Genomic DNA, 14,610 nt, shown 5'->3' on the forward strand with positions numbered 1-14,610 from the left:
CTCTGACGGGAGACTTCCTGGTATAGGTCAGAGAGCGAGGGAGCTTGGGTGCCACCGGGTTCCATGACCCGAGCAAACTGTTACGGGTCCGGGTGGTGGAACCTCTGCGCCGAGGTGCAAGGAGGGACCCAGAGGGGCGTGACTAAGTATCCACCCGAACCAACCCTGGTCGTACGGCAGCTAACGACACCGTGACCAGGGAGGATCCGGGCTGAGGGACCAGGTGCTACTCTGGGGACGACCTTGTAAGAAAGCAGGTGGCTCCCACGGGTCAGATGGCTGGGACTGACCGGTATGGCGGATGGACACGCAAGCAGGCGGAAGTCTCTGGTAGCAGACAGGTGGTCACAGTTCGAGAAAGCAGGGCAAGTAGCAGTCTTTAGGTTTACCAGGAAGGTGGTCACAGCAAGTGACGGCAGGGTCTCCAGGCAGGCTGGCAGGAAACAGGCAGGTGCTCCCAGGTGAGCGGGCAGACAGACGAGGCGGGTAACTGACAGGTAACTGGTGGGCGCTCCCAGGTGAGCGGGCTGACGGACACAGCAGGAAACAGGCAGGTAACTGGTGGACGCTCCCAGGTGAGCAGGCAGACAGACGAGACAGGTAACAGGCCGGTAACTGGTGGACGCTCCCAGGTGAGCGGTCTGACAGACGAGGCAGGTAACAGGCAGGTAACTGGTGGACGCTCCCAGGTGAGCGGTCTGACAGACAGGGCAGGCGGATGCTCCCAGGTGAGCGGACAGATAGCCAAGGCAGGTAACAGGCAGGTAACAGGTGAGCGCTCAGGTGAGCAGGCTGGCAGGCTCGGCAGGTAACGGGCAGATAACAGGCTGGCAGGCAGGACGAGAAGTCAGGCTAGCAGCGGGACCTGAGGGCTGAAGCACAGATCAGACACAGTGCAAACAACTTTGCTCTGGCACCTCCATTTTGGAGGAGGTGCCTTATATATGGGAAGTCCTCCGGCAATTGGCCGGGGACTCCTTAGGACGATGCGCGCGGCCCCTTCAAGAGAGGGGGAGCGCGCGCGCCCTAAGCACAGTGCCCGGGAAGGAGCGCGCGCCGGCAGCAGCGAGGGAAGGAGCGCTGGAGGATGCCGCGCGCTGAACAGGAAGGTGAGAGGGACGGCGTCTCTGCCTAGCAGGGGGCAGAGACACCGATGCTACACACGTCTCTTCCAAGGGGCATTAAAACCGTCTTGTTAAACCACTCTGAACTCCACAGCTCTTCCAAGGGACATTGAAATGTTGTTTTTTATTACCTCTAACCTCCACGACTCTTCCAACGGGCATTGCATTTCCTCCTAATTTTAGTCAGCTCTTTCTTTTCAATGCATAGGCGGACACTAAGGGAGACCCACTCCCCAATAATGGGTAGAAGGTTTTTAGTACGCTGTAATCCACGTCTGTTTCAAGGGGCATTGCAGTTCCTCATAATTTTTGGAAAGCCTTCCATTCACTGCTTAGGCCAACAGTGTACAGGAGACCCAGTTGCTATAAATGGAAAAAACGGTTTAGTTAAGGCCTTCTGACATCCATGTCACTTCCAAGGGGCATTGGAATGCTTTGAAATTTTTGGTAGGCATTGCACTCACTGTATGCCCTATAACTGTGTAGCCAAACCGCTCCTTTTGGTACAGAAACATATCCTACAAGACATGTCTGGTTGACTGGCCTGATATTGATGTGAATGGTCCCTGTTCCTCCTGCTCTTTCTCCTTTGCCACCACCTCATCCATCATTCATCACCTGAAGCTTTGTTTTAACGGGAGTCATAGAACTGGGATAGTAGCAGGAAAACATCCAGCAATCCTTGGAGGAGGTAGGATATGCGTCAAAACACTGACAACCTCAGGCCTAGCCGCTACTACATACATGCGCTTGCATTCCAAGGAACAGAAAGCTAAGGAGATGGATGGCCACATGATCTTGAATAATTTACTCGTGTAGGAGGCTGACCACTGCTGCTGTCTACCTTCTGAACTTTGTGCTGACGCATGATTGATCCAGGACCCGCAATCCTCTATGTCTGGAGGACGTGTTGCATCCCAGTGTCCAACTGTGTCCCGGCTTCCACAATATTAACCCAGTGTGAAGGCGTCAGTGAGATGGACCATCCCTGGCCACATTCACTTGTCCACGTGTTTGTGGTTAGGCTGTCCTTCCCACTAAATGCACTGGGGAGGGCACAAGTAATATTTTGGTATGCGCGCTTGTGTATAAAGCACACCGGGACAAATAGGGGCGGCTGGGGACCGAGTGTGGACACCCGGCTGCCGGGCGGCTGGGGACTGAGTATGGATACCAGGCCGCCGACGCAGCCATGACATGGTGGCCGGCGTTTGCCTCCACAAGCCTAACAGGCCTCATTTCAAGTGCAAGCAAGCTAGCAGTATGGTGTTGCAGCCAGGGGGTGGGTGGGTGGCAGGCTGCACACTTACGCTTGCATTCCAAGAAAACAAAGCAGATGCTAACTTCTATCATCATCATCATGCTCCTCACGTTGGCACTCTCAACTCCCCTGATGGAGAAGCCAGGGCCCACCAGAGGAGTCTGGTTGTCTGGTGGGCTCAGCCAATGCTGCCCTAAAGCAGGCCAGGCTAAGAAAAGTGTGGAGATGGTTACCGGGACAAATAGGGGCGGCTGGGGACCGAGTATGGACACCCGGCCGCCGGGCGGCTGGGGACTGAGTATGGATACCAGGCCGCCGACGCAGCCATGACGTGGTGGTCAGATTCCGCCTCCACATGCCTAAAAGGCCCAATTTCAAGTGCAAGCAAGCAAGCAGTATATTATTGCAGCCTGGGGGTGGGTGGGTGGCAGGCTGCATACTTGCGCTTGCATTGCAAGGAATGGGGGAGGTACAATTGAACACTGCCCTGGGACAAGGACTTGCACTGGGATAGTTGCAAGTCTGCATCTTCTGATGCGGCAAGGATCACTGATGATGGGCACACTTTTAGGCAGTGACCTGGGTGTCAGAGATGCTTCCAGGGGTCTTCCCCATGCTGTTCCCATGTCTTTTCAGCACTGTATGCATGTGTCACACAGCACATGGCCAGATAAGGTTGTAAAATGTTAAAATGACATTTCCCGGTGAATGCATTTGTCACGGTTGAAAGCAATACAAAAGTGCAAAAATGCATAAAAAATGCTACTTGTGAACATAGCCCAAGGTGTGGAGGAGTATTTTTGTTTTTGGTTATTTATTTTACCTTATACACAAGTCTTTACCCTGGAAAGGATGTTCCTTAACATATTTCACAGGAAAGCACTTTCAGTTTCGTTTTTGAACGTTTTATTGTGAGCCCGTAAAAGTGGCTTAATACCTCTGACCACATTGTTGACAGCAGTGACCTGGTGGTCAGAAATACTTCCTGGGGCGATTCCCATGCTATCCTCATGTCATTTGAGCACTGTCACTATCGTTTTGGGCACTTTTTAGGCTTTCTACAGACTGCAGGGGGTGCCGCCGCAAAAATGCTCGGGTCTCCCATAGACTAACATTGGGCTCATTGCTCGGGTCGAGCACCCGAGTATCACGGTGAGCTCGGCCCGAGCTTCGAGCACCCGAGCATTTTAGTGCTCGCTCAACACTAGTGACTACCTTAAGTGGAGAGCAGAAGTGGGAGCAAACTGTTATACAGCAGTAAAAGGAGTGAATACCACAACCGAGGGCTGGATTCATCCTTCTGTTCTCCCCCCACTACCTCGCTGCAAAGAAGATAAAGTGTGGCTCTGTACAAACACAGTGTGTGAGTTAAGAGAACTGATTGTTGAAGAGACTATCATAATTGTGCTGGAAGCATTGTATAGAGAGTAATGATTCTGTTTGATCAAGATAAGCCTGAATAAACTCCTGAATAAACAAGGAATCTGGAACTCTGTCATAGGTGTGTGTGCCTGAAGGCTGATATACCTCAAGACTGTGGGAGCTCTGCTTAATGGTCTCCCAGAGTAACATTCCCCCAGGATTTCAAAGAATTCATGTTAATTTGTATAACCTCTATATACCATCGTGAGGTGCATGCAACATATAGCATTTTGGTAGCAAAAAAGTTTTTTTTTAAATTTTCACACTAGGGGCTCTTTCCGGTACCTTTGGTGACAGTTTCCACACGTACCGGAGACACTGTCACATGCACATAAGTTTCCATTAAGCTCAAAATTGTCTCTCATTAAGGGGTTAAAGAAATTTAACACCATGAATGCAAAAAATATCAGATAAAAACAGCTTCATTATGATCCTACTAATTTTAGGAAAATATCGAATTGTAAAGCTATTAAGCATATAGTGAAAGTACATTTAAGATCATATCCTTTACAGCCCTTTGCTTAAGAAATCTATTAGTTACTAGAGAAGGGTTGTTAGTATCCAGACTAACACATGTATTCTCAGTGATATCCCAAGGTGATACAAGGCCTAGTGAAAATCGATATTTATGGAACTGGCCTTACGGCAATATAACACTTAGAGATAAATCTATATTTATGGAATCACTAAGAATTGTTAGATCTCTATCTTTTGCAGAGTCACATATTTGCAAGTTGTTACAGTTGAAGAAATATAGATATTGTTTTGACTGTTAAACAAATTTACACAAATTTATTCAACATATCAGTTGCAAAAGACAATTTTTTTTGATGTACCTGATAAGTGCTGTGTGAAACTTAAAGGCTCCCCTACACATTATTTTTACAGTTGCATGTAAAAGTTTGGGCATCCCGGGTCAAAATGACTGTTATTGTGAACAGTTAAGCAAGTTGAAAATGAAATGATCTCTAAAAGGCCTAAAGTTAAAGATGACACATTTCCTTTGTATTTTTAGGCAAAAATACATATATATTGTCTTCTTTTACATTTTAAAAGCAATATCTATTATTCTTCAATTATAACAACCTGCAAATATGTGATTCTGCAAAAGATAGGGATCTAACAATTCTTAGTGATTTTAAAAATTACAAAAAGGAAAATGGGCCGATGCAAAAGTTTGGGCACCATTGGAGATTTGTGGCTCAGATAACTTTGACCAAGGTTTCAGACCCTAATTAGCCTGTTAGGGTTATGACTTGTTAACGATCATCGTTAGGAAAGGCCAGATCATGCAAATTTCCCAGCTTTATAAAAACCCAGCCTCCTCTAACCTTGTGTCAAAAAACAGCAGCCATGGTTTGAATAGTGAACGTGTATCTTAATAGCATAAACACATTTCTGTATAAATGTTCAAGCAGAAGTTTAGATTTCTCCATTCAGTTTTTTTCTATTTTACTTGCTAGTGTTACCTTTCAGCATTTATTCTCCACAACTTAGTTTTGCTGTTCATGATACAGTTTAAAGGCAAAACAGAATATGATAAAATCACACTGTATGAAATATTTATTGTTGTTTGCCATCAGGTGCATATAAAGTGATTGTCATAAAGAAATATCAAACTTTATTTCTTCAAGCATGTCCCTTTTGACTAGCCACTAGCCAGAAATAGCACTGCCTCCTGTGTACAGTCCATTACGGCAGGATGACTATTCTATCAATAGCTTGTTATTGTCATGTAGTAGCAGGTATAAAATGACAAAAATATCACATAATGCAGTTACACGTTTATTACAATGAGTACACTCCATTACACATCCACTGCCTTTGTTGTGCCAACATGTGCTACGGTTGTTAAATAGAAAAATAGAATTATGATGCCAGGAAGCGGGTCGTTAGGTCTGTACATTTCATGTGATTTGTATCTTTTTAGTATTGTATTTTTTAAAATTTTGATTCTTGTTTGATCATGTTCTTTTTCCTATGATGAAATTATATCCCTCCTAGACTTGTCTAAGACGTAGATGTTGATTTTCCCTCTACATCAGGATCAAGCATGTTTCAGGCTACTACTCTATTTGTAATGGGGCTTTGTAAAAATCTAAAAAAAAAAATCTATACTGGGACTGCTAAATGCATGACAATGCCATAGTCAACCCATATGTCCAGCAATAAATAATCAATAATAACGGTAATAAAAAAATGGAACATTAATGAGAACGTAATAGCGAATAGTTTAATGTTTGCATTTTTTCTTAAATTAATACTTGCAATAATGTGTTTTTTTCCTTACAGACTTATTTACATATGAGGTATGATAATTTCAGCCATTATTTAAAAGGACTTCAGGATACCACTGGGATTGTACTTTATTACACACATCAGAAAATATATACAGACGTCAACTGTTATACATGATTTAAGCAGAAGTAAGTGGATTTATCTTTTACTGATCTGATCTGAATCTGATTCAGGTTGGTTGTGGCATGTGGGCAAAAAACGCCAATAAAAAAGGTTTCAGAGATATATTCCTGAAAACCACAGACAGATAAATTGATGCTATCTATCTATCTATCTATCTATCTATCTATCTATCTATCTATCTATCTATCTATCTATCTATCTATCTCTATCTCTATCTATCTACTGTATCTATCTATCTATCTATATATCTCTATCTCTATCTATCTATCTATCTATCTATCTATCTATCTATCTATCTATCTATCTATCTAGCCATTGTTTAGAACACAGCATTGTGTTTTAATATTTTTATTTTCATGTTATTTTATATACTGTACATGTACAAACTATGTAAATATACTTTTTGGCTTCTGTCATAAAAAAAGTTATTTTCTTCATAGGTTGTTCCGTAATAAAGTGAGAAATGGCTTACAATTCAAGAAACTTTACAGACCTGGGACTTTCACAGCATCACAAAGATATTTCTCATAGCTTTAACCAAGTTGAAACTAATCAAAGTACCATAAACCACAGCATGGAGTTTTGTGGTATAAACACTGTGGAGATTAACTTCACGATAGAAGAACTTCTTTTGAGGTGTCTGGGACCCCGTAGATCCAACTACTTTACCCCAATTTGCGTGATATACCTTCTTATTTTCACAGTTGGTGCTGTGGGGAATACTTTAACATGTATTGTTATTATCAAACACAAGATCATGAGGACTCCTACAAATTATTACCTATTCAGTCTTGCGATTTCTGATCTGCTGGTCCTCTTGTTAGGTATGCCGCTAGAGCTTTATGAGCTGTGGAGTAATTACCCTTTTCTTTTTGGAAGAAGTGGATGCTCATTTAAAACTCTTTTGTTTGAGACAGTTTGCTTTGCTTCGATATTAAATGTAACTGCACTGAGTGTGGAGAGATACATTGCAGTGGTTCATCCTCTTCGGGCCAAGTATGTAGTAACCAGGAACCATGCTAGAAAAGTCATCATTTCTGTGTGGGTTTTGTCTATTATTTGCTCTATTCCCAACACCAGCCTAATTGGAATCTATGACCTGAATATTCCTGGTCTTGGAGTAATACCTGGCTCCACTACGTGTATTTTGGTAAAACCAAGATGGATTTACAACCTTGTTATTCAAATTACCACCATATTTTTTTTCTTCTTACCAATGTGTACAATTAGTATTCTGTACTTACTAATTGGCCTCCAACTTAAGAAGGAGAAGATGCTGCAAGTCCTAGAAGCTAAGTCTGGTGGAGATGGAGACAGTTACCAAAATGTTAGACTTCAACAAGAGAAAAGCCGAAGAAGGCAAGTGACTAAGATGCTATGTAAGTAATGTCTTGTTTTTCTAGTTAAATTATTTTGTGGTAGAAATTTAAATATGTTAAAATATTATCAGTTGTATGTATTTCTCTTCATTCTGGTGATATTTTGAAGACTGTACTTGGAGTCTGACAACTGTCAATGCACAGTCTTTGCACTATCTTCTCCACTTAGCAGGTCTCAGATAACACTTTAGTGTTCACCCCTTTACAATAATCTGTTCTTTGCTGCAAAGACAACCGGTTTGTATTTATGGAGAATTGCTGGCTAGTGGGGCAAGTTGGCAGTGGTATATTAGTCAAACCAGATTAAATCAGAAGGATGGAGCCAAAATCAGCAGAGCTAAGGCAGGCCAGGGTAAAGTCCAAGTATCAATCCAGATGTTACACAACAGAGTAATAGTAAACTACCAAGTACCAGAATTAGGCATCAGGATAAAAAGGGGGGAGACAACCAGCGCAATAGGATCTTATCTAGTAGGCAAGAACAAGTGAAGGAACAGGTAACTGCTCACCTTTTAGGGTTGTGAAACCTACAACTGAAGAATAGAAGCAAGAAACAGCTGCTGCATCACCATTAGGACAGGAAACCTGCCGTGTTAGTATTTGTTTGGAAGATAGGAGTATTGATCAGCGCTGTCGAGGAGATATTCCTAGTAAGGATCCAGAAGACATGATGTAGGAAACAAAGCGGTTTATTTTCAACGCGTTTAAAAAACAGATTATACTGAATCTTTTCCCACAAAGCTATATAGCCATCTACTCAGCTTCTCCTGCTGTATAACATGGTGCCTGCAGTTTTGACTGCATTTTCATGGCGACAGGCTCTCTTTATGTATGTAATATATAATGTGGTAAAATACAAAAACAATTTTTCTGCTGTTTAAATGTCTACCAATATTTGTATTTATATTGAATCTATGATTGTCTATGAACTTTCATGTGTAAAAACTATAGATCGGAGTATTACACAGTTATATATTTAGATGAGGTACAATTTTTTATTACAATGGACTCAGAAGAAACCAAGTACAGACCATTCTGAGTTAATTCTCTATGAGATAACATAAATTAGGCAGTGGTTGTCCTCAGCAAACATACTGGGAAACTATTCCCATATTACATTTCCTCAGTTATGTTTCCTCATTTGGTGAGTATCTGAGAGAGCAAACACTATTGCTGGAGGCAAACTCACATATACAACTAAAATACATGTGTCAGTTTGTCTTCTCTAAACTAGTACTGTATATAGTTGACCCTGATTTTTTTCATTTTTCACTCAGTGCAAAACTGTGCCCAGGAGTTAGATGTAATAGAATATGAAGTCACATGAAGGGAGAGCTACCTGTGTGATGTGTAATGGCCACTCTCTGCTCTCCTGATCTCACTGCAGAGCTGTGTGTATTGTTACAATAAAGCACAGCTCAGAGAAAAGCAAAAAATGTGTTTGCAAGAAGACACATTTAATTTCTCCTGTTCTGTGTTAGTTACTTGTCTCACACTGGTAACTGCCCTTAACGTAAAATAATCTCGGGAGACAGAGTTATCTTCCAGGCAGCGTCCTCCCCATAGCCTGGAAGAGGTCATTTATATAAAGTGATAAAAGATGATTTCTCCACAACAAGGCATCTGATATGAGGCATACAGGTTGGACTTTTTTCAGAAGTATATAACCTATATGCCCATATTAATAGTTTAGGTCAAATGTGGTGACAGATTCCCTTTAAGTGAATTCCTCACCCTTATCCCAATCAATGGAATGCTTAAAGAGGACCTCTCATCAAATTTTTCATCTTTAACTAAACATACAATGTAAAAGTGGCTGCCTCTTCAATGTGGAGATATTAGCAATCAAAGTATATGGCACCTAAGGCGTTAACTTTCGTTAAGCCCAAGTGGGTGTTATTAGATGGTTTCCAATGTGAGCATCTACAGTCATTCGTAATAATCTTGCACTGTAAATGCACCTTAACACATTTTAACAAATTCTGCTTTTGTTCAGTTAGCAAGCCCGCCTTTAAGGAGTTGTTTTCAGTGCAGGTTCTTGGTTCCCATCGGACATAAGCCACTAAAATGAATATATGGAGTAGCTGAGAACAGGAAACTTGAATGGAGTGGTGCTGCAGTTCCCTGGACAAGGGTTGGCCAATTGTACTGCTGCGCAGGGCAAAAATTGTACAGGATCATTAGCATTCCAGCAGTCAGATCACCATAAATCACACAAACATTGGCACATCTTAGCAATATATTTCTACAGGTGTTAAGAGTTCAACTAATCTTGATATTTTGTAGTTATTATGGCTAAATGTGGCTACTGAAGATTTTAAAATACTATGTAGGCAATTCTAAATGTGTACTTTTATTTCATTCGCCTTTATAGAATCTTATGGGTTTTATTAATGTTGCATTGGTATCATTGGCTTTCTTAGCTTGCTGAACTTAATAGACAGCGCAAAGTATTATTTATTTAAAATGCATCTGGCACAGCTGGCAATGAGAAGATAAGATATAGACAGGTTTGTATATTTTTATTATAGTATATAGTCACGCATATATACCCTAATTCATGAACTATATTAATTCAAATGCAAATTCTGTAGCCCAAAGGTTACATTTTCAAAACTGTGCCTCAGAGGCCACAGCTAGTGATCATCGATATCCTTAAAATGAGCCATATCATATTTTCTTTCAGTAATATACAGAGCAGAGTTCACACATATGAGAATTTATGATGCTTGACGTTATATTCTGAGTATAAGCGTTCTTGCTGTACCTCTATCATCAAGTGTCTTGGCAATATAATGTTTAATATGCAACTCTATGGATCTTGTAGTGTAAGGACTTGAGGGCCATACAAAAATTCTCTTGTGGTGCTCCCAAAAAAATACTACTTTTTTTTCATTTTTAGACTTCTAATCCTTTCCATTTAATTTTTAGAGAGCATGTCCTTTAGCCACAGAACTGGTATTACCCCCACAACTCCAGTCCTGACCTGTGTTTGGCACATTATCAGTACTGTGTGTGAAGGGGGCTGTCTGTCTGGCTTATTTCAATTGGTAAGCCAGCCCCTTCTATTATACAGCTGATGCATAGACACAAGCCAGAAGTGGAGCCGCTAGAATTCGGGAACGGTGCTGCTATCTTCAGAACAAGATACCTTTGATAATACAAGTATATTAGTCAGTTCTGTATATTTATATTACAAACACACTGAAACCATTTTGTTTATGGTGTTCAACCATTTAAACTTTAGTTCCCATGCATAGGAAACAAGTAAAACATGCATCAACTTGGAGTGTCAATATATTTAGACACCCATTTCATAATGGTTAAAAAAACAGGAACAATGGGATGAGTTTGAATGTGAGATATCCAGAACAGTGATGACGGAAGGTTTATTTAGCCTAAAACCCCAAGACAGATAAATATTATAAAACTGAATTTGGATTTTTTATAATGGAGTCTGTTTTTGATGACATTGGACAGTATCGTCACTGTAGCTTCTAAATTCTACTGTACCTGGAAAAATTGCTGTAACTTTTAAAAGAGACAATCCATCATACTTAAATTTGGACTGTACATACCTTGGTTCATGAGAAACTGATGTTTAAAAGCAGGTATTGAAAATGTCTCCTGTTCACATCCAAGCACGCTTGCATGCGCTGTCCCATTATGTTGAATGCATTCCGCAGGATGACTGGGGTCATAGGCTGAATTTCTCTTTGCATGTTCTCTCAGAGTGCCTGTAATGTTCGTGGCTTGTTACTGTACACCCGATCTTTCAAATGACCCCAAAGAAAAAAAATCTGATGGTGTTAAATCAGGTGATCTTGGTGGCCACAGTCCCTTGGAGATTACTCTGTCATCAAAGAAGGCTCCAATACATGGTTTGGATAGCGGATTTCGACTTCCAAACTTCTTTAGAAACTCACTTTGGTACCTATTTAACCCCTTTACCCCAAAGGGTGGTTTGCACATTATTGACTAGGCCAATTTTTACAATTCTGACCACTGTCAATTTATGCAGTAATAACTCTGGAACGCTTCAACGGATCCCACTGATTCTGATAATGTTTTTTTTGTGACATATTGTACTTCATGATAGTGGTAACATTTATTCGACATGACTAGCCTTTATTTGTGAAGAAAACGGAAATTTGGCAAAAATTTCGCAATTTTCAAAATTTTAATTTTCATACCCTTAAATGAGAGAGATATGTCACACAATATAGTTAATAAATATCATTTCCCACATGTCTACTTTACATCATCACAATTTTGGAACCAAAATTTTTTTTTGAAGTCATAAGGGTTAAAAGTTGACCAGGGATTTTTAGTTTTTCCAACAAAATTTACAAAACCATTTTTTTAGGGACCACATCACAGTTGAAGTGACTTTGAGGGGCCTTTATGACAGAAAATACCCAAAAGTGACACCATTCTAAAAACTCCACCCCTCAAGGTACTAAAAACCACATTCAAGAAGTTTATTAACCTTTCAGGTGCTTCACAGGAATTTTTGGAATGTGGAAGGAAAAAAATGAACATTTAACTTTTTTCACAAAAATGTTACTTTAGACCCCAATTTTTTTATTTTTGCAAGGATAAAAGGAAAAAAATGGACCCCAAAATTTGTTGTGCCGATACCCCACATGTGGGCACTGTTTGGGCACATGGCAGGGTTCGGAAGGGAAGGAGTACCATTTGACTTTTTGAATGTAAAATTTGCTTGAATAATTAGCGGATGCCATGTTGCTTTTGGGGAGCCCCTGATGTGCCTAAACAGTAGAAACCCCCACAATTGACACCATTTTGGAAAATAGATCTCTCAGGGAACTTATCTAGATGTGTGGTGAGCACCTTGAACCCCAAGGTGCTTCACAGAAGTTTATAACATTGAGCCGTAAAAATAAAATTTTCACATTTTTCCCACAAAAATGTTTTTCAGCCTCCAATTTTGCATTTTCATAAGGGTAACAGGAGAAATTGCACCATGCAATTTGTTCTGCAATTTCTCCTGAGTACATGAGTACATGCATGAAATGATCTCGATGGTCCAGATGGATTGAGTGGAGGATGGCTGGTTGATGGACACCCCATGCAAACACGGCTATGGTGCTAACAAGGAGGAGGTGGAGTAATGTTTTGGTCTGGAATCATGGGGAGAGAGATTGTCGGTCCTTTTAGGATCCCTGAAGGGGTAAAGATGAACTCCATAATGTATGTTGAGTTTCTCAAACAGCACATCCTGCCATGGTTCAAGAAGAAGAACCGTGCATTCCGCAGCAAGATCATTTTCATGCATGATAATGCCCCGTCTCATGCTGCACATAACACATCTGCATCTCTGGCTGCTATGGGCATAAAAGGGGACAAACTTATGGTGTGGCACCCATGCTCCCCTGACCTCAACCCCATTGAGAACCTCTGGAGCATCATCAAAAGGAGTGTCTATGATGGCGGGAGGCAGTTCACATCTAAGCAACAGCTCTGGGAGGGTATTCTGTCCTCATGCAAAACAATTAAAGCAGAAACCATCCAAAACCTGACAAATTCAATGGACAAGAGAGTTCAGAAGCTCCTTTCGAACAAGGGGTCCTATGTGCAAATGTAACATCACCTAGAATAAAGTTTTGAGTTGAAAACTGTTTGATTTCAGTTTGCAATAACCTGCTAATGCTTATAATTTCAAAAATGACCATTTTTTTGTTCTTTATTAAAATGAAAAGGTTGAAAACTCTGCTGTGCATAATAATTTGGAATATGCATTTTGAGTGCAGTTTGAGTTTTTTATTTTTTTAAAAATATACTGTTATCATAGGCAGTTTGTACAAAAACCATTCAATTGTACTCTAATAGTTATTTGACTGGAAAATTACAATGACTGCAATTCATATAGGTAATTTGGGAAAATCTGAGAAAATATTATTTGCATAATAATTTGGAACACAGTGTAAACAAAAACCAACAATTCAGGAATTGTTTTTTGGGGTTCTGTTTATGCCGACCCACTTGTGGTAAAATTAATAAGACTGCTTTATTCTTCGGGTCAGTACGTTTACAGCGGTACCACATTTATATAGTTTTTTTATGTTTTGGCGCTTTTACACAAAAACTATTTTATAGAAAAAAATTTTTTGTATCGGTTTATTCTGAGAGCTATAACTTTTTTATTTTTCAGCTGATGGAGCTATATGGTGGCTTGTTTTTTGCGGGACAAGATGACGTTTTCAGCAGTACCATTTTTATTTACATTCGTTTATTTACATTACATGCGGATGATGATAAAGCATAGTTTTTGCTTCGTTTCTTATTTACTTTTTTTACCGCATTCACTAAAGTGTTTATCTAGCAGGACAGTTTTATAGGTCAGGTCATTCCAGACGCAGTGATATCAAATATGTGTATTGTTTTGTTTTTTTCATAATGATATTTATTTATGGGTACAGTATATTTTTATATTTATCGGTCACGTGACTGATCAGCTGATGCTCACCTGACCCTTGGAACATTCACAACAATGTTCCCAGGGTGGTAAGCTGATCTTCAGCTGATAACCCCAGTGACCTCCTGCAGCATGTGTGCTGATAGGGGTGATTTTACACCCCTGTCAGTATACAGTGCTGTCTTCTACAGCAGTGACATCAGTGATGGCTGATGTCACTGCTGTAGAAGTGACCCGGATCGTCGTGGGACAATCGTTGGCAGTACGTGGACTACGTCGTTAATGGTGGACAGATGAGGGATATGGTTGTTCGTTATTTTACGTATTTCAGAAGATTGATGGCTTCCCAGGCTAAAAATACCATCTCACAGCAGCTGCATAAATTACATGAATAGAAATGCTAATGAAGATTGGGTGAATGGGATTAGCTGACACATAGCTCTTTTGTTTGGTGATGACAAGGTGTCAATCAGAAGTTTTCATGACTACAACTAATTAAAGTAAAGAGTTAAATAAACACACAGACGCAGAGCAAACACTTTATTTGAAATACAACAGAGACAT

The 14,610-nt window shown here is 40.6% G+C and overlaps 1 protein-coding gene across 1 annotated transcript in view; it reads left to right on the forward strand.

The window, feature by feature from the left end:
- The window catches only part of NMUR1 (neuromedin U receptor 1), a 262,914-nt gene that overhangs the window by 183,542 nt on the left and 64,762 nt on the right, over nt 1-14,610 (forward strand). The window contains exons 2-3 of the mRNA XM_073675271.1: nt 6,100-6,233; nt 6,669-7,607. Coding sequence (XP_073531372.1) covers nt 6,692-7,607 — 916 coding nt within the window. The 5' untranslated portion in view covers nt 6,100-6,233; nt 6,669-6,691. The remainder of the gene's footprint in view (nt 1-6,099; nt 6,234-6,668; nt 7,608-14,610) is intronic.

This window comes from Phyllobates terribilis, unplaced genomic scaffold (genome assembly GCF_046119375.1).
Source record: "Phyllobates terribilis strain yellow unplaced genomic scaffold, ASM4611937v1 Scaffold_3__8_contigs__length_932513732, whole genome shotgun sequence".
Lineage (NCBI taxonomy): Eukaryota > Metazoa > Chordata > Amphibia > Anura > Dendrobatidae > Phyllobates > Phyllobates terribilis.